Here is a 17940-nt window from a genome sequence, read left to right on the forward strand (position 1 = left end):
ATCACTCTGTAGTTTAAGCCCGTTTTCTGATCCTGATTCTAACGGTTCCCAATTTTGCCCAGTGTAACCCCTTACCTGGTCCCAATTACGGCACCAGCTGTCATAAGGACGATTTCCCCTCTCACAGTGCGTACTCACTGAATAATCCCAACAGACCCACACATTGTATCCCCTCCAAGCACTGCCGACGTCCCTGCAATTAACAACATCACACAGATCAAACGTAAAGGAAGTTGTGGAGCCAATAACATAATCTAATTCTAAACCACCATATGTGCTGAGACACTCATCCTTTTTACCAGAGACCTCGCGCTTCACTCTTGCCCGCAACCTTAAATCACTATGGACCACGCGTGATGTCCTTGGTGTATGAAACAACGCCGGACTGGCATGGCCTCCGTGCTCAGACTGGTTTCCCGGGTCGGTCTGCAACAAACAAATCAAAAAACAAATAGCCATGATTAGCAACATAGTTAACATCAAACTCATAATAATTTTGAACATTGTGATGGCTTTTGAGACTCTTCTTTCTTCACCAGTGTCTAATTGTTGTGATGGCATGGTGGTATGTGAATGTTATGGTGTAGTAAAAAGTTCAAAGCCCTTTATCAGAGCCTCTCTCTTGTTTTATGGTGTTCAGTGTGGTACCGCTCCTTTTCGTTGGCGCGGCGATCTCCTCCTTGGCTGCTCTTCTTTCTTTGACCTTCCGGGTAGACTACCGGTCGGTCCGTTGCACAGGTGTGAGGGATTATTGTGCCGCTCAATTTCACCTGCGTCGGGTTGAGATTGATCCTTCCCCACCAAGCCCTCGTGCGCAGCTGCGCACTGCGTCCAGTGATACCAGGTGTCGCCTTTCCCCTTCAGTTGGACCGCTGTCGCCGTCCGAGCCGATACCTCATATGGACCAGTCCAGCGGGGCTCCGTCCACTTTCGTTTGATGACTCTCAGCCACACTGTTTTCGCGTCTGGGACCTCTCCTTCTCCTGTGGGCCCTTTACAAGCCGCCTGTTTCGTGAAACTGGACACTAGCGCCTTTAGCTCGTTCCAGTAGTCTGCGTGGGACCGGTTCCCCTTTTTGTCCCGTTCACCCGAGCCCACCGTCCAAGGTGCCGGAAACTGTCTCCCGGTTTGCAGCTCGTATGGTGTAAAACCTGTGGATTGATTAACAGAACATCTTATGGTCATCAACGCAACCGGCAGGGCTGCGACCCAATTTAGCCCTGTTTGCGCGCAGATTTTTGCCAATTTGTTTTTCAAATTTAGGTTCATTCTTTCTACTTTCCCCTGAGACTGAGGATGATAGACCGTTCCAAATTTATGCTGGACGCCCAACATTTTTTCTACTTTTTCCAAATCTTGATTTTTAAAATGGGTTCCATTATCTGATCTAATTCTTTTCGGGAACCCATGACGGGGAATGTAATGATTGATTAAACACTTAATGACAGTCTTAGCATCCTCCTTTTTTGTAGCCCAGGCCTCTGGCCAGCCGGTCAAAGCGTCAACACACACTAGCAAATATCTTACACCGCCCGGCCCGGAATCAATCATATCAGTGAAATCAATAACAATCTCCTCTCCCGGCCTCTCAGGGGGCCGAAACTTACCCACTTCCGGTTTTACTGCTGGCTTAGGATTGTATGCCCCACAGATTAAGCACATCCTGGCCTTCTCCCTTATCATTCCTCGCAGCTCAGGATGCCACCAATGACACAAATTTCTTTCCATCTGGGCTCTCCCCACGTGGGCAAGTCCGTGGGCTTCATCCACCTTCTGTTCTGCCATTTTGGCTGTCAGCACGGGGCGCCCGTCTGGCCCCCTCCACAAATGTCCATCCTGCCAGGCTCCTTTGTTTTTCCACACCCCCTTTTCCTCTGGGGATGCCTCCTCCTGGGCCCGTTTAACTTCCTCAATCAGGTCAACAGGTATCTCTTCTTCTGATGTTACCTGTATCATTTGTCTCTGTCCTTTGTAGCCTGCGGCCTCCTTTGCGGCTTCGTCTGCTCTCTGGTTTCCTTTTTCCACCATGCTGGTTCCTTGGGAGTGAGCTTTGCATTTTATAATGCTCACCTCCTCTGGGTCAGCCAAGGCCTTTTCCAGTTCCTCCATTTCATGTTTGTGGGAAATAGGTGCATTGGTTGCTGTTCTGAATCCTGCTCTTTTCCACTGAGGCAGCTCCACATGCGCTGCTCCAAACGCATATGCCGAATCAGTGTAGATGTTCACTCTCCTGTTCTTGGCTAGTCTCAAAGCTCGAGCTAAGGCTATCACTTCAGCTCTCTGGGCCGACTGCTTTCCCTCAATCCTTCCTGACTCTCTGACCTGATAATCTCCTTCTACTCTGCAAACCACCGCATACCCTGCTTTCAGTCCTCCTTCGTCTCGGTGGCAACATCCATCGGTGAACCAGTCCTCAGCTCCCGGTATGGGTTCGGCCTTCAGGTCCTCTCTAATCTTTTCCTCGATCTGTGCTCTTTTGGCGCAGTCATGTGGTTCCCCTACACCCATTAAATCTGCCATGTTAATTCCTTCATGTGTGAATGTCAAATTTGGGGCCTCTAAGACTTTGCTCAGTCTCTGTTGTGCCCGTGGTGACATACAAAATGCTTGTGAATTTACGTATGCCACTATGCTATGTGTAGTGAGTATTTTTAGTGGGTGTTCTCTCACTACATGTGCTGTTTTTTGGATAATTCTAGCAACCCCTGCTGCATGTTGTGTGCATGTAGGATGCTTTGCTTCTGTTGGATGTAGTTTTACACTAACATACATGAGCACTTCTCTACCCCCCCCCCCCCTTTTTTCTGAAACAACACTCCATTTACAATTGAGTTTGTTTCAGAAACATCCAAATAGAATGGCTCATCATAATTGGGTGTGGCTAAATCTGAGGCCCTTGACAAATCCTGTTTTACCCTAATAAATGCGGCTTCAGCTTCAGGCGTCCAAGGCAACTCAGCCTTAAAGTTTCGAACACCAACTTGCTTCATTAGGCCCCTTAAAGGGGCAGTTTTTCCTGCATAATCCGGAATGAACTGCCTGCTGTAACCTGTTAAACCAAGAAAAGAAAGCATTTCTCTCACAGTTCGCGGTTTTGGGTGTGTCAAAATTTGGTCTCTGTGTGTGTTCATCAAACCCACTGATTTGTGTGCGATTACCCGGCCCAAAAAGGTCACTTCAGGGCGAACTAACTGCAGCTTGTCTTTACTCACTTTAAAGCCACATTCCGCCAACCTATTCAACACAACGAACGATACCGCTGTACAATCCGCTGCTGACGGGGCTGCAATGAGAAGATCATCAACATATTGTATTAATGTACAATCATTAGGCAAATTACATGACGACAGGGCTTCTTTAAGCACCTGATTGAAAATGCCTGGAGAAAGTGCAAAGCCTTGTGGCAAACGTGTGTATCTGAGTTGTTGGCCTCTGTATGTGAATGAAAAAATGTCTCTGAGTGACTCATGCAGAGGAAGACAAAAGAATGCATTTGCCAGGTCAATGCACGTGAACCACTTTTGGTCACATGTGATAGCTGATAAAGCTGTGTACGGATTTGGTACCGGTGCAGTAGTAGAGAGCAATATTTCATTAATGGCTCTCAAATCATGTGCCATACGGTATTTTCCTGTTCCATGTTTCTCCACTGGTAGAATTGGTGTGTTCCACAGTGAGTGAGAGGGCTCTAACACCCCGGCCCTTAGCAGGCCTTCTATTGTTTCTGTAATTCCTGCCTCTGCTTCAGGCTTGTGTTTATACTGTGGTCTATTGATTGGTGTGTGTGACTTGAGCTGGAACAAGACAGGAGGACACTTAGCTAGGCCAACATCCGTGGGCCCTTTTGACCATAGACTGTCCGGCAGATTCGACAGTCCAGCAACTGCGTGAGGATGATCTACACACTCCTCACCATGTGTTTTTGAAATTTCTTTATGTTCCAAGATCACTGTATCCTCACAGGCACAAGTTATGCGATAGGTTTTACAATTTGGAGCATAAGATAAGTTAGGAATTTGGGTTCTTTGCCACCCTGTGTCGTCCAGTGCTCGCCTGACCATTGGACCTAGATCACCTGCACCATGACCTTGGTGGACCGCCAATGTAATGTGAGGGGTTGAATTTTCTTCCACATTGTACCAAGGCAGTTGTTCATCAGTTAATTTCACAGCCGCGGCTACACCTTCTGGTCCGATGTAGATGTCATGTGTTTGCACATTCCACGTCTGACCTTCAAGATCAGATTGAAATAATTCACGATAGGTGTCGTCATTCTCTTTATCATAAAACAGGGTAACGTGGTAAGGGTCGCGCGGACGGGAGTAAACTGCCAAGCTCATTATCCAGGGTCTCCACAGCTGAAATTGCCTCAGAACATCCTCTTTCACTAGTCTCCCCCAGTAGATATTGACTTTTGCTCTTTCACAGTCTTGGAGCAGGTATTGAGTCTTTGAACTTGTTCCCAGGCACGGAAAATGCTGGCCCCCTGGCAGAGTCACAGATAATCCATCTGCTGAACATGTGATTGTGGCGCCCAACTTCACGAGCAGGTCCCTGCCCATAAGATTTACTGGCGCTTGCGATGACACCACATAGTTGTGTTTCAAAGTCTGCTTGCCCAGCTTTGTCAAAGCTGGGTCAGTCACTGGCAGAGTTGTCGGGATCCCGGAAAAACCCACCACGTTCACTGTGTGGCAGGACAACGTTGCACTGTCTGGTGCTGCTCTCAAGGTTGAATATGTTGCTCCAGTGTCTACTAAGAAGGGCAATTCTGTCCCTTCTATAGTCATTAACAGCATGGGATCTGCCACCACCATACTGTTTGGTCCCTCCGGGTCCCTTCAGTACTGGTCCTCCCTCCAGTCAGCCACTGGATACTGCGCGGCTGGTGCTGCACTCGGGTTTGGGGCCTGATATGCTCCCCTAGAGCCATCTCTTGCTCTCGGAGCTCCACGTGCCTGGGATTGGTAGCCTCGTCTTTGATAGTTCTGACGACGTTCTGGGCAATTTCTGTTCCAATGACCCTCTGCTCCACACCTCCAACAGACATTCCAAGGCACACTGCTGAGATTCCCCGTGTCACGAGCTCTTTGTACTCCCCCCGCTGAGCCACCACGCCCTCTGTACGATCCACCGGTTCCCCAATTCCCTGTGGGTTGGTTCTGCCTTGGTGCATTGGCGGGCCATCCGTCATTAGTGCAGGGACCCGGGCCACTATCTGGCCATTCAGGCCCAGGACCAGGCTGGGTCGCAACTATCATAATTTTTTCTGTTTTTTCTTTTTCCTCTTTTTTCTTTTCGCTGGCTTTGTTTCTGGCCTCCACCAACTGTAGTTTGAGTAGAGACGCTTGTGCCTCCTCCAACTCTTTTTTCTGCTTGTTCGCCCTGTCCTGCTCCAGCTGCAAACGATGTGAGACGTGTCTTTCCCACTGCACCGAATCTGCTACGGCAAAATCTGGGTTTTTCTGTAGATCTTCTGTGACCTGGTTTGGCAGCCCTGCCAGCACCGCTGAGCGAAACCATGCCCGATGCTCACCTTCTCTACCCGGATGGGTACCTGTTTCTAACAACCACTGATCTCTGGCTTTTTCTAAAAACTCTCTAGGTGTGTTTTGGGGGTCCCAAATTATTTTAGGTATGGCTCCTGTATTAGGGGTTGGGTACTTTTCACGGACTGCGTCAGACAAAGCACATTGCACTTCATGGTAAGGCAAATCATTTGCATGGCGAGTTGTGCGAGCTATAGCCTCTACATCTGCTAGCCCACCACCGAGCATACACCGCGCAGAAATGGCGCGAAAATCGCCAATCGCAAGCTCCTCTCCTTCTGTTAGTCTGCCTAATTCATGCAACCACCTTGCTCCGCCCCCAGTTATAGGTGGAAGCTGTTTAACCAATGCCTCCAAATCTCTTACTTTGTATGCGCGGTACACTGGTTCATTTTTTGCACCAGCCACTAAAGGCAAATTATAATGAGTGCCCGCAGCTTTTTCTGCTTTGGTCACAGTTTTACACTGTCCCAATTTTCCCTTGCCTTTTGAACTCTTAAAAATAGGCCTCCTCTGTCCCTGCTCTTTTTTCACCTGTCTTGACCTAAGATTCCTGGCTATACTTGGCTCTGACGCGACTCCTCCTCTGTCGTTATCTTCATCATCTTCTTCCTCCTCTGTGGTAGATGAATCATTGTCGCTCTCCTCTTCTGCCATGCTTTTGGTCATTTTGTCCTTTACGGTCTTCAGTGTATTTAATACTTCCAATAGCCCTTGTGGGGCTTCAAGCATTCGTCCGAATACTTCTCCTGCCCATGTGTCTGACTTGGCCAATGCTTTGGAGTGTTTTGACCTGGTTTGGGCCTGCTCTTCTCTTGCTGGTGTTGGCAGTCCGATGAAAGCCGGTTGTGCCATCCTTTCCACCGGTGAAATCATTTCCTCGTTTGTTGGGGTCCAATCCGCTTCTCCAGTCTGGTCTGGCAGGCTCTCTCTTGATGCTTCGGCTTTTGGCCTGTCTCCTCCCTCATGTGAACCAGAAGGCAAAGGCAAGCCTTCCTCTGCGGCTGATGTTATCTCTTTCCCTTCCCCATTCAGGGACTGACATTTAACTGTCATAGGCCCTTCATTATGAAACACCCTTGGTGCTCTGGTGTATTCAACATCAGCTACTCCTCCCACAACCACTGCCGTCTGTCCATCGGGGCCTTGAACTTGTCCTCCTCTGAGGGTCATTACAGGCATGACATATTGTCGTCCTACGGCATTAGATGTTAATGTGGCCCAAGGAAGAATCTCTGCTGTGTGATACTTGTTAGCATCTCCTGGTTTTGGAATCCAGTTCTTCATTTGGTCTTCCAGCTTCTTATTTTGGTCTTTCAGTTGTTTCAAAGCCTCTATTATGCTTTCCATATCTTCTGTTTCAGGTGTGTCATCCTCCTCCATCCAGGAAGATGCTCCATTCCACAAGAACATCCACTTGCAACACTTTGCATGAGTTTGCTGTAGTTTCTTGATTTGTTGTTTAATTTTCCAGTTAATTGAACGTTTCTCTGCCTCGGCTTGCAGTTGTTCCAATTGCTGCTCACATCTCTCTCCTTCTATTTTGAGCACAAGACTTAGGGCTATTTTGTCATCCAGCCCTCTCTGTTGGGAAGCAATAAGCTTGTTTAGCTCAGCTTCCATTGCTTTGCCTTCCTTCTCAGCTAACTTTGTTGATCCAGGGGAAGCTAAGCGAATAGCTTTTTTTAACTGTTGCTGCTGCTCCTTTAGAGGCTTATAGCCTCTGTGCCCAGTAGGTGTCGTGTTCGGGCCGTCAGCCATTATCCTAGAACACAAGCTTACCTCCCTTTTTTGTGACGTTATACGGCTCCTCCTTCTGGATCACTCCGCAATGTCTGCCTGTTAGCTTTCAGAAATACTTTCGCTCCTCCCAGGGTCACTGTCTCCTTGTGATCTGCTTGGTAAGACATACAGCCAACGCAGTGTGTCAAGACTTAACCAAGCCTCTTTCAATATTCACTTTTAATAACTACTTTTCACTCTGTAACATAAATGTTATAAACTCATACACACTGCATGTTAACTTTGGGGCACAAAACAATAACACAGCTCAAATGCATTCACACAGCCTTAAATTTTTCACAGAAAATTGCTCCAAAGCAATATCATGTTTGCTCACAAACTAACAAATTCACTGTGTTGTTTACCGAGCGAGGGAGCAATGGACCAATTAATTCCAAACTCCTCAATAATTAGCTGTATAGCTCGCTCTACTTCAATGCCAAACCATAGTACTGTGATTAGCTTTATTCAAATCAAATCTATGTTTCAAAGCCTTTCAAACACACACCCACACACACAATTTCAACCACGCACTCTCAAGCACACATTTGTCTCCTTTAAATCTACTAATCGCTTGGAGACATCTCCACAGATAATTATATTATTTCCCAAGCAAGCATATCAAAATCAAAACCGTCTAGTACCGACTCTATCATAGCCTGAGCAAAGTGGGCGGCCTCTGTGGGCTCCCAATTTGGATCATTTTCATGCTCAGTCATCTCCTTTAAGCCTTGAAATAAAAATAGGCAACGTTGTATATAGGCATTTAGCTCATGCAGCTCAATCACGGACCACACTGTCATCTCATAAGGTGAAACACCTTCCTCAGTCACTATGTGACATTTACAGGTTGCAAAATAAAGCACAGACATGTTTGCTTATTCTATTTAAACAACGATTTAACAGTATTAAATGGGACTGTTTAGTGCATGGGACACAATATAATCATTTATTGTTGAAGGGACAAATGTCAAAGGGGTTCTAACAGGTCCACTTTATTGCGTGCTCATAAATTATTGTTACCTGGGTCACTCACCCAATGTGCTTTATTGTTTGAAATTATTAATTATGTCACGCTTATTAGTGGCTCATATTTATTTAAGGCCTATGTTTGAACTTGACAACAAAGGCAGAGCATCATTTCATCCTTTCAGGGTGAAACACTCCACTTTCTCTGTGTCATGGCAGCTCAGAAAACTTCATGAACTTTACTTATTTAAAGATATGGATTAAAATCAATTGTGTTATCAGTATAAAATGTTTAAGATTTAATTAACTTGTTTTCAATTGGCTTACAGCAGCTTACTCTGATCTAGGAACACTCTCTTATGCTCCTCAAAAACTGAAGTTACTCAGTCTTAAATGCTTTTTACATTACATAAATCAACTGTGATTAACAAATAACCTTCTAGTGATTCCCACTTGGTTTAAAACATTCAAAAGCCTTCTAGGGATCTATTCTGATCATATCCTATGTGTTTGTAAGCTTGTTTGCATTTAACCCTCTGCACTCAAGGCATTTACTACACTTTATCAATCCGGACAGTCACGCCGAATGAAGCTTCTGACCTTCAAAGGCCGAGTGCCAACTCATTATAAGCACATTTGCAAGGTGTGTCTGAAAATTATTTAAACCACTCTTTTTAAATCAAAAACTATTTACATTGTTATAACATCAAAACCAGCAGCATATTTACAAACTTTCAGCAATAAAAAGCCTTCTGCTTATAGGCTCACACACACTCTGGGCAGGAAGTGAAAAGCTCCGTTCTCCTCCCAGCCACACGCTCATTTGCATGTTCACACCGTCTAAAAATAGCTCTCAGCGCTGCAGCTGCGCTCTCATCACACGCAGGGTCACACAAAGCTCAGACAAAACTCTATTTTATATCACAAAGACGTCTTATATTTACAACCACTGACAGGCCTGACAAATTCAGCACCTAACAAATTTCGACAAATTTAAAATAACGGGTCCAACCGAAGAAAGCTTCACTTTTTTGTAATCAATCAAACAGTATCTGTTACTTCTGGGAACAGTTTCTGACCTAACTTCTAAATCCCTAACTCAATTTAACTTTGTCCAAACAAGCACATGACACCGTTTTAAACGATGAGGAGTCTCGGTAACTCCTAGCTTATTTCGGGATGCCCTGTACCCCACAGTTAAACCAAAACTGAACTACCCCTGTTCGCCGACAGGTCAAGACCGCGCGTCCACGGCCAGGAGGGGGCGTAACCCCCGGGCTATGTGCTTCTTAGCAGACTTCTGGGCTGCCGTCCTATAATAATTTTAACCTAACCGATTTTGAAAAATTTTACCATAACGGGTCTCACCGAAGAAAGATAACTTTTTTACGACCAATTAAACAGTCTCTGTTACTTCTGGGAACAGTTTCTGTCCTAATTTGTAAAACTATTAAACAGTATCTGTTACTTCTGGAACAGTTTCTGTCCTAATTTCCCTACCAAACTACCTGAGCCTTCAGCTCAATATCCAGGGACTCAAACCCAACATTCTCTGTTACTTCTGGGAACAGTTTCATATTTCTTCAACTTCATTAAATACTCTTAAACAACTTTAACTGCATAACACACGGTGATTCTCATCAAAATCAAAACAGACACCCACCAGCAACGTCAGTGAGCAGGCTTTTAATTTAATGCAGCCCAATTTGGCACAATTTGGGAATCAACTCAACAGGCAGTGCCTTACCTTTTAGATGCACCCGGGAAGCTCACTCACATCAGATCCCTGGTCCGTGCCTGTCCGCTCGACAACCTCAGACCGTCCACACCTCGCACGTCCACCCCAATACCACAGGACGAGCCCCCAAAATGTTATGGTTCAAAAATATTGGAGATGGACACCAGAGGAAAAACCCACAATAACAACACTGGTCCGGTCGGGTTGAGTCAAACGATGATTTAATGATCACACACGTGGGAGATGGACACTGTATGCAGACAGTCTCAGATCTCATCTCAAAAAACACATCTCCATAGTTTTATGAAATCAGGGTATTAGAACGCCCCCTCATGCGTAGTGACAGGTGTAATACAATCAATGTTGACAATTTTATTTAACACAAAAAATAACATTGTCTCCTTCCCGAGGGCAGACGCTAACTGCCCCCCTTCTCCTGGAACCGTCTGTACCCTGCTGAGACACAACATGGCAACTACAAGGACTCTTTCATTTATTAAGACCATCAGTGTGTATTGCTCTAAATCAAGTATATAATATTAAATGAATATTGGTGGATCAGCTACTTCTACTTAAAACATATTAAAACATGACTAAGCACAAAATCACCAAGAATGACATCTTATAAGTGCTGTGTAAGCGCGTGCGGCCTTCCAAGCTCAAAGCCTTTGCCCTCCATAGATCAGCCAGACTCGCGCTGGCTGTAGCTTTTAACCTTTAATTACCTTGAGCACAACTCTAGAATGAGCAACAAACTGCAATGTGTGTGGAATGATCATGGTTACATCTGCAATGGAAAATCATGTTATTTTTCTGGTACCTGTCAAAAAGATCAAATTAAAGTTATCACCATCACTGTAATGCAAAGAATAATGTAAGATCAAAAACTTCAATTTATGTTTAATGCAAAGCTGGTTATATACTTCTAATGAACTAATAATGGCATATTAAAATATTAAATGATAATGAGAAAAACATCCCCTCCTTATTCTACAATCCCTATTGAGAATTAAGTCTCTTGGTTTTGTCTTCTGTAGGTTGTGTGCTAGCCAAACAAAGGACATCAAAGAGCTTGTCAAGAAGAAGATCGGGGCCTTCAGAGGTGGCAAAGGGATTGGAAGTGGGAAGAGTGCAAGAGGAAAAGTTGACTTGAGTCAAGGTGGCTAATGAACGATACAGCAGGAAGCTGAAGTGGAAAGTGCAGCAGAAGAGCATGAGCGAGGTTTGGTGCAGCATGAAGACCATGTGCAGATGAGATCAGCCAACACAAGAGGAGTGGAACTGACTGGGCCACTAACTTGCTCTTCAACTGACTAGATTCATATGCTAGCGTGTGCTAATGCTAATGTACCTGTGGAGCAAAGTGCTAGAAAGCCAAATGAGGTTCCACTGAGACTTGAACGCAGATCGCTGGATTCAGAGTCCAGAGTGCTAACCATTACACCATGGAACCCTGCCTGAAGCACAGAAAAGATCTGTGTCAAACAGGCATAAAAGTGTAGTTCCTGGTAAACCGATGGGGATTTCTACACGGCCAGCCAAATTTTACCTGTCATACCTGCTGCGAATCGCAGCTTGACGTGACCATTGCAGTGCTTCAGAGGTCCTCGTTAGTATAGTGGACAGTATCTCCGCCTGTCACGCGGAAGACCGGGGTTCGATTCCCCGACGGGGAGTGAGCAGTTTCCTTCTCTGTTCTGCCTTTTACCTGCAATGACCACACACACCTTAATCGCACACCAGATCCTAGTCAATCTAATAATCTAGTCCTATAATGGGCTTGAAGAAACATGAATTCCACCTGTGCGCTCACAAGTCGAAAAGGTCTTCTCAGAAAGAGCTCCCATCAGAAGAGATGCTAGTCCAAGAGAACACTGCTTGTGCAGCATTTTCTCTGTTTTACGTGCGTCCCTACTGACAAATAAGTTTCTTGGTCTTGTCTTCTGTAGATTGTGTGCTAGCCAAACAAAGGACATCAAAGAGCTTGTCAACCAGAAGATCAGCTCCCATGACAAGAGATGCAATCTTGAGATCACAATTTGCATTGTCAATACAGCCATAAGTGGGGGAGTGCTTGAAGAATGACACAAATGGGAGTTCCCTCCTTCTCAATAGTCCTACATGATCTGTCATAAAAGTCCACAAATGTAAGAAAGCATTGAAATGCTCCTTTAATTACTACGGGGTACGCAAGCTCAGTTTCCGTAGTGTAGTGGTTATCACGTTCGCCTAACACGCGAAAGGTCCCCGGTCCGAAACCGGGCGGAAGCATGCGTCTTTGCTTATGCGTCCTGATATAAAAGTGTCTGACTGCAGGCACTGCTTGAACTTGTGGGGTTCTACTGCTGTTTGGGACACAGACAAGAGAAAGTACTCAAATCTGGTTCAGGTCTCTGACATCTGTAACCTTTGGATGCTCGTCTTGCTAAAGAGTTGTCTATGGCCCAAATTTCTGCAAACTCCACAGACTTCACACAAATCAACAAATCTCCAGTCGCTATATTTCCTGAAGATGGAGGCACAGACTAAGCTCTTGGAAATGACTGGCTCTAGGTGGCCTGCACAGGACTTGGGCCTATTTTCAGCCAATGCCCAAGGCAATGAAACAAATGGGCGCTTTAGGCAACAGTTCTGCTGCCAGAGGTTCTGGGGTTCTTAGGGCAGCATATGTTGAGCTGTGCTTGCTTTAGTGAACTCCTAAATGTCCAAAGTTTAAGTGAGCCTAACATGGAGACTACAGTTCAGACTCCTTGCTAGAGTGCGTCTGTCTCTTCTCCATGGCTCCTTTTACTTCAAGGCCATGATAGGAACATGTCACCAAATTTGTCAGAGTGCGAGATTACTCAGTGAGACACATTGGAAAGCCAAACAAGCTGTCTTTCGGGGTTTCCGTAGTGTAGTGGTTATCACGTTCGCCTCACACGCGAAAGGTCCCCGGTCCGAAACCGGGCGAAAACATGGGTCTTTTCCTTCTTTGGTTACAAGGGAATTGATATTCACTCTTTAGACAACTCTGCTTGTCCAGCATTTTCTCTGTTTTACTTGCATCCCTATTGAGAATTAAGTCTCTTGGTTTTGTCTTCTGTAGGTTGTGTGCTAGCCAAACAAAGGACATCAAAGAGCTTGTCAAGAAGAAGATCGGGGCCTTCAGAGGTGGCAAAGGGATTGGAAGTGGGAAGAGTGCAAGAGGAAAAGTTGACTTGAGTCAAGGTGGCTAATGAACGATACAGCAGGAAGCTGAAGTGGAAAGTGCAGCAGAAGAGCATGAGCGAGGTTTGGTGCAGCATGAAGACCATGTGCAGATGAGATCAGCCAACACAAGAGGAGTGGAACTGACTGGGCCACTAACTTGCTCTTCAACTGACTAGATTCTTATGCTAGGGTGTGCTAATGCTAATGTACCTGTGGAGCAAAGTGCTAGAAAGCCAAATGAGGTTCCACTGAGACTTGAACTCAGATCGCTGGATTCAGAGTCCAGAGTGCTAACCATTACACCATGGAACCCTGCCTGAAGCACACAAAAGATCTGTGTCAAACAGGCATAAAAGTGTAGTTCCTGGTAAACCGATGGGGATTTCTACACGGCCAGCCAAATTTTACCTGTCATACCTGCTGCGAATCGCAGCTTGACGTGACCATTGCAGTGCTTCAGAGGTCCTCGTTAGTATAGTGGACAGTATCTCTGCCTGTCACGCGGAAGACCGGGGTTCGATTCCCCGACGGGGAGTGAGCAGTTTCCTTCTCTGTTCTGCCTTTTACCTGCAATGACCACACACACCTTAATCGCACACCAGATCCTAGTCAATCTAATAATCTAGTCCTATAATGGGCTTGAAGAAACATGAATTCCACCTGTGCGCTCACAAGTCGAAAAGGTCTTCTCAGAAAGAGCTCCCATCAGAAGAGATGCTAGTCCAAGAGAACACTGCTTGTGCAGCATTTTCTCTGTTTTACGTGCGTCCCTACTGACAAATAAGTTTCTTGGTCTTGTCTTCTGTAGATTGTGTGCTAGCCAAACAAAGGACATCAAAGAGCTTGTCAACCAGAAGATCAGCTCCCATGACAAGAGATGCAATCTTGAGATCACAATTTGCATTGTCAATACAGCCATAAGTGGGGGAGTGCTTGAAGAATGACACAAATGGGAGTTCCCTCCTTCTCAATAGTCCTACATGATCTGTCATAAAAGTCCACAAATGTAAGAAAGCATTGAAATGCTCCTTTAATTACTACGGGGTACGCAAGCTCAGTTTCCGTAGTGTAGTGGTTATCACGTTCGCCTAACACGCGAAAGGTCCCCGGTCCGAAACCGGGCGGAAGCATGCGTCTTTGCTTATGCGTCCTGATATAAAAGTGTCTGACTGCAGGCACTGCTTGAACTTGTGGGGTTCTACTGCTGTTTGGGACACAGACAAGAGAAAGTACTCAAATCTGGTTCAGGTCTCTGACATCTGTAACCTTTGGATGCTCGTCTTGCTAAAGAGTTGTCTATGGCCCAAATTTCTGCAAACTCCACAGACTTCACACAAATCAACAAATCTCCAGTCGCTATATTTCCTGAAGATGGAGGCACAGACTAAGCTCTTGGAAATGACTGGCTCTAGGTGGCCTGCACAGGACTTGGGCCTATTTTCAGCCAATGCCCAAGGCAATGAAACAAATGGGCGCTTTAGGCAACAGTTCTGCTGCCAGAGGTTCTGGGGTTCTTAGGGCAGCATATGTTGAGCTGTGCTTGCTTTAGTGAACTCCTAAATGTCCAAAGTTTAAGTGAGCCTAACATGGAGACTACAGTTCAGACTCCTTGCTAGAGTGCGTCTGTCTCTTCTCCATGGCTCCTTTTACTTCAAGGCCATGATAGGAACATGTCACCAGATTTGTCAGAGTGCGAGATTACTCAGTGAGACACATTGGAAAGCCAAACAAGCTGTCTTTCGGGGTTTCCGTAGTGTAGTGGTTATCACGTTCGCCTCACACGCGAAAGGTCCCCGGTCCGAAACCGGGCGGAAACATGCGTCTTTTCCTTCTTTGGTCACAAGGGAATTGATGTTCACTCTTTAGACAACTCTGCTTGTCCAGCATTTTCTCTGTTTTACTTGCATCCCTATTGAGAATTAAGTCTCTTGGTTTTGTCTTCTGTAGGTTGTGTGCTAGCCAAACAAAGGACATCAAAGAGCTTGTCAAGAAGAAGATCGGGGCCTTCAGAGGTGGCAAAGGGATTGGAAGTGGGAAGAGTGCAAGAGGAAAAGTTGACTTGAGTCAAGGTGGCTAATGAACGATACAGCAGGAAGCTGAAGTGGAAAGTGCAGCAGAAGAGCATGAGCGAGGTTTGGTGCAGAATGAAGACCATGTGCAGATGAGATCAGCCAACACAAGAGGAGTGGAACTGACTGGGCCACTAACTTGCTCTTCAACTGACTAGATTCTTATGCTAGCGTGTGCTAATGCTAATGTACCTGTGGAGCAAAGTGCTAGAAAGCCAAATGAGGTTCCACTGAGACTTGAACTCAGATCGCTGGATTCAGAGTCCAGAGTGCTAACCATTACACCATGGAACCCTGCCTGAAGCACGCAAAAGATCTGTGTCAAACAGGCATAAAAGTGTAGTTCCTGGTAAACCGATGGGGATTTCTACACGGCCAGCCAAATTTTACCTGTCATACCTGCTGCGAATCGCAGCTTGACGTGACCATTGCAGTGCTTCAGAGGTCCTCGTTAGTATAGTGGACAGTATCTCCGCCTGTCACGCGGAAGACCGGGGTTCGATTCCCCGACGGGGAGTGAGCAGTTTCCTTCTCTGTTCTGCCTTTTACCTGCAATGACCACACACACCTTAATCGCACACCAGATCCTAGTCAATCTAATAATCTAGTCCTATAATGGGCTTGAAGAAACATGAATTCCACCTGTGCGCTCACAAGTCGAAAAGGTCTTCTCAGAAAGAGCTCCCATCAGAAGAGATGCTAGTCCAAGAGAACACTGCTTGTGCAGCATTTTCTCTGTTTTACGTGCGTCCCTACTGACAAATAAGTTTCTTGGTCTTGTCTTCTGTAGATTGTGTGCTAGCCAAACAAAGGACATCAAAGAGCTTGTCAACCAGAAGATCAGCTCCCATGACAAGAGATGCAATCTTGAGATCACAATTTGCATTGTCAATACAGCCATAAGTGGGGGAGTGCTTGAAGAATGACACAAATGGGAGTTCCCTCCTTCTCAATAGTCCTACATGATCTGTCATAAAAGTCCACAAATGTAAGAAAGCATTGAAATGCTCCTTTAATTACTACGGGGTACGCAAGCTCAGTTTCCGTAGTGTAGTGGTTATCACGTTCGCCTTACACGCGAAAGGTCCCCGGTCCGAAACCGGGCGAAAACATGGGTCTTTTCCTTCTTTGGTCACAAGGGAATTGATATTCACTCTTTAGACATCTCTGCTTGTCCAGCATTTTCTCTGTTTTACTTGCATCCCTATTGAGAATTAAGTCTCTTGGTTTTGTCTTCTGTAGGTTGTGTGCTAGCCAAACAAAGGACATCAAAGAGCTTGTCAAGAAGAAGATCCGGGCCTTCAGAGGTGGCAACAGGATTAGAAGTGAGAAGAGTGCAAGAGGAAAAGTTGACTTGAGTCAAGGTGGCTAATGAACGATACAGCAGGAAGCTGAAGTGGAAAGTGCAGCAGAAGAGCATGAGCGAGGTTTGGTGCAGCATGAAGACCATGTGCAGATGAGATCAGCCAACACAAGAGGAGTGGAACTGACTGGGCCACTAACTTGCTCTTTAACTGACTAGATTCTTATGCTAGCGTGTGCTAATGTACCTGTGGAGCAAAGTGCTAGAAAGCCAAATGAGGTTCCACTGAGACTTGAACTCAGATCGCTGGATTCAGAGTCCAGAGTGCTAACCATTACACCATGGAACCCTGCCTGAAGCACACAAAAGATCTGTGTCAAACAGGCATAAAAGTGTAGTTCCTGGTAAACCGATGGGGATTTCTACACGGCCAGCCAAATTTTACCTGTCATACCTGCTGCGAATCGCAGCTTGACGTGACCATTGCAGTGCTTCAGAGGTCCTCGTTAGTATAGTGGACAGTATCTCCGCCTGTCACGCGGAAGACCGGGGTTCGATTCCCCGACGGGGAGTGAGCAGTTTCCTTCTCTGTTCTGCCTTTTACCTGCAATGACCACACACACCTTAATCGCACACCAGATCCTAGTCAATCTAATAATCTAGTCCTATAATGGGCTTGAAGAAACATGAATTCCACCTGTGCGCTCACAAGTCGAAAAGGTCTTCTCAGAAAGAGCTCCCATCAGAAGAGATGCTAGTCCAAGAGAACACTCCTTGTGCAGCATTTTCTCTGTTTTACGTGCGTCCCTACTGACAAATAAGTTTCTTGGTCTTGTCTTCTGTAGATTGTGTGCTAGCCAAACAAAGGACATCAAAGAGCTTGTCAACCAGAAGATCAGCTCCCATGACAAGAGATGCAATCTTGAGATCACAATTTGCATTGTCAATACAGCCATAAGTGGGGGAGTGCTTGAAGAATGACACAAATGGGAGTTCCCTCCTTCTCAATAGTCCTACATGATCTGTCATAAAAGTCCACAAATGTAAGAAAGCATTGAAATGCTCCTTTAATTACTACAGGGTACGCAAGCTCAGTTTCCGTAGTGTAGTGGTTATCACGTTCGCCTTACACGCGAAAGGTCCCCGGTCCGAAACCGGGCGGAAGCATGCGTCTTTGCTTATGCGTCCTGATATAAAAGTGTCTGACTGCAGGCACTGCTTGAACTTGTGGGGTTCTACTGCTGTTTGGGACACAGACAAGAGAAAGTACTCAAATCTGGTTCAGGTCTCTGACATCTGTAACCTTTGGATGCTCGTCTTGCTAAAGAGTTGTCTATG

The 17940-nt window shown here is 45.7% G+C and overlaps 1 protein-coding gene and 13 non-coding genes across 14 annotated transcripts; 9 read left to right on the forward strand and 5 right to left on the reverse strand.

The window, feature by feature from the left end:
* Nucleotides 1-636: 636 nt before the first annotated feature.
* Nucleotides 637-2071, reverse strand: LOC146569066 (uncharacterized). The gene is made up of 2 exons (XM_085285475.1): nt 1608-2071; nt 637-1151 (listed from the first exon to the last, which is right to left on the reverse strand). The coding sequence occupies exons 1-2, from the start codon at nt 2026-2028 to the stop codon at nt 637-639; spliced, it is 936 nt and encodes a 311-aa protein (XP_085141601.1). The 5' UTR covers nt 2029-2071.
* A 9348-nt stretch (nt 2072-11419) lies between these two features.
* On the reverse strand, nt 11420-11491 carry trnaq-cug (transfer RNA glutamine (anticodon CUG)). The gene has a single exon. It is a non-coding gene; the product is annotated as a tRNA-Gln (tRNA).
* A 151-nt stretch (nt 11492-11642) lies between these two features.
* trnad-guc (transfer RNA aspartic acid (anticodon GUC)) lies at nt 11643-11714 on the forward strand. The gene has a single exon. It is a non-coding gene; the product is annotated as a tRNA-Asp (tRNA).
* Nucleotides 11715-12236: 522 nt separating this feature from the next.
* Nucleotides 12237-12309, forward strand: trnav-aac (transfer RNA valine (anticodon AAC)). The gene has a single exon. It is a non-coding gene; the product is annotated as a tRNA-Val (tRNA).
* Nucleotides 12310-12923: 614 nt separating this feature from the next.
* Nucleotides 12924-12996, forward strand: trnav-cac (transfer RNA valine (anticodon CAC)). Its single transcript has one exon. It is a non-coding gene; the product is annotated as a tRNA-Val (tRNA).
* A 474-nt stretch (nt 12997-13470) lies between these two features.
* Nucleotides 13471-13542, reverse strand: trnaq-cug (transfer RNA glutamine (anticodon CUG)). Its single transcript has one exon. It is a non-coding gene; the product is annotated as a tRNA-Gln (tRNA).
* A 745-nt stretch (nt 13543-14287) lies between these two features.
* On the forward strand, nt 14288-14360 carry trnav-aac (transfer RNA valine (anticodon AAC)). The gene has a single exon. It is a non-coding gene; the product is annotated as a tRNA-Val (tRNA).
* A 614-nt stretch (nt 14361-14974) lies between these two features.
* On the forward strand, nt 14975-15047 carry trnav-cac (transfer RNA valine (anticodon CAC)). Its single transcript has one exon. It is a non-coding gene; the product is annotated as a tRNA-Val (tRNA).
* A 474-nt stretch (nt 15048-15521) lies between these two features.
* Nucleotides 15522-15593, reverse strand: trnaq-cug (transfer RNA glutamine (anticodon CUG)). Its single transcript has one exon. It is a non-coding gene; the product is annotated as a tRNA-Gln (tRNA).
* Nucleotides 15594-15744: 151 nt separating this feature from the next.
* Nucleotides 15745-15816, forward strand: trnad-guc (transfer RNA aspartic acid (anticodon GUC)). Its single transcript has one exon. It is a non-coding gene; the product is annotated as a tRNA-Asp (tRNA).
* Nucleotides 15817-16338: 522 nt separating this feature from the next.
* On the forward strand, nt 16339-16411 carry trnav-uac (transfer RNA valine (anticodon UAC)). Its single transcript has one exon. It is a non-coding gene; the product is annotated as a tRNA-Val (tRNA).
* A 468-nt stretch (nt 16412-16879) lies between these two features.
* On the reverse strand, nt 16880-16951 carry trnaq-cug (transfer RNA glutamine (anticodon CUG)). The gene has a single exon. It is a non-coding gene; the product is annotated as a tRNA-Gln (tRNA).
* A 151-nt stretch (nt 16952-17102) lies between these two features.
* On the forward strand, nt 17103-17174 carry trnad-guc (transfer RNA aspartic acid (anticodon GUC)). Its single transcript has one exon. It is a non-coding gene; the product is annotated as a tRNA-Asp (tRNA).
* Nucleotides 17175-17696: 522 nt separating this feature from the next.
* Nucleotides 17697-17769, forward strand: trnav-uac (transfer RNA valine (anticodon UAC)). The gene has a single exon. It is a non-coding gene; the product is annotated as a tRNA-Val (tRNA).
* The last annotated feature ends 171 nt before the right edge of the window (nt 17770-17940 follow it).

This window comes from Mchenga conophoros, linkage group LG8, assembly GCF_057382185.1.
Source record: "Mchenga conophoros isolate Kocher_MC1m ecotype Shallow Benthic linkage group LG8, M_conophoros_male_GT1.1, whole genome shotgun sequence".
Lineage (NCBI taxonomy): Eukaryota > Metazoa > Chordata > Actinopteri > Cichliformes > Cichlidae > Mchenga > Mchenga conophoros.

Bases quoted from the DNA above. Each gene is read 5' to 3' on its own strand.
- LOC146569066 (XM_085285475.1), bottom strand. From the start codon at position 2,028: ATGGTGGAAAAAGGAAACCAGAGAGCAGACGAAGCCGCAAAGGAGGCC. The intron at 1,152-1,607 runs GTAAGTTTCGGC...ATCAATCCACAG, and splicing joins AGCAGTAAAACCGGAAGTGG to GTTTTACACCATACGAGCTG.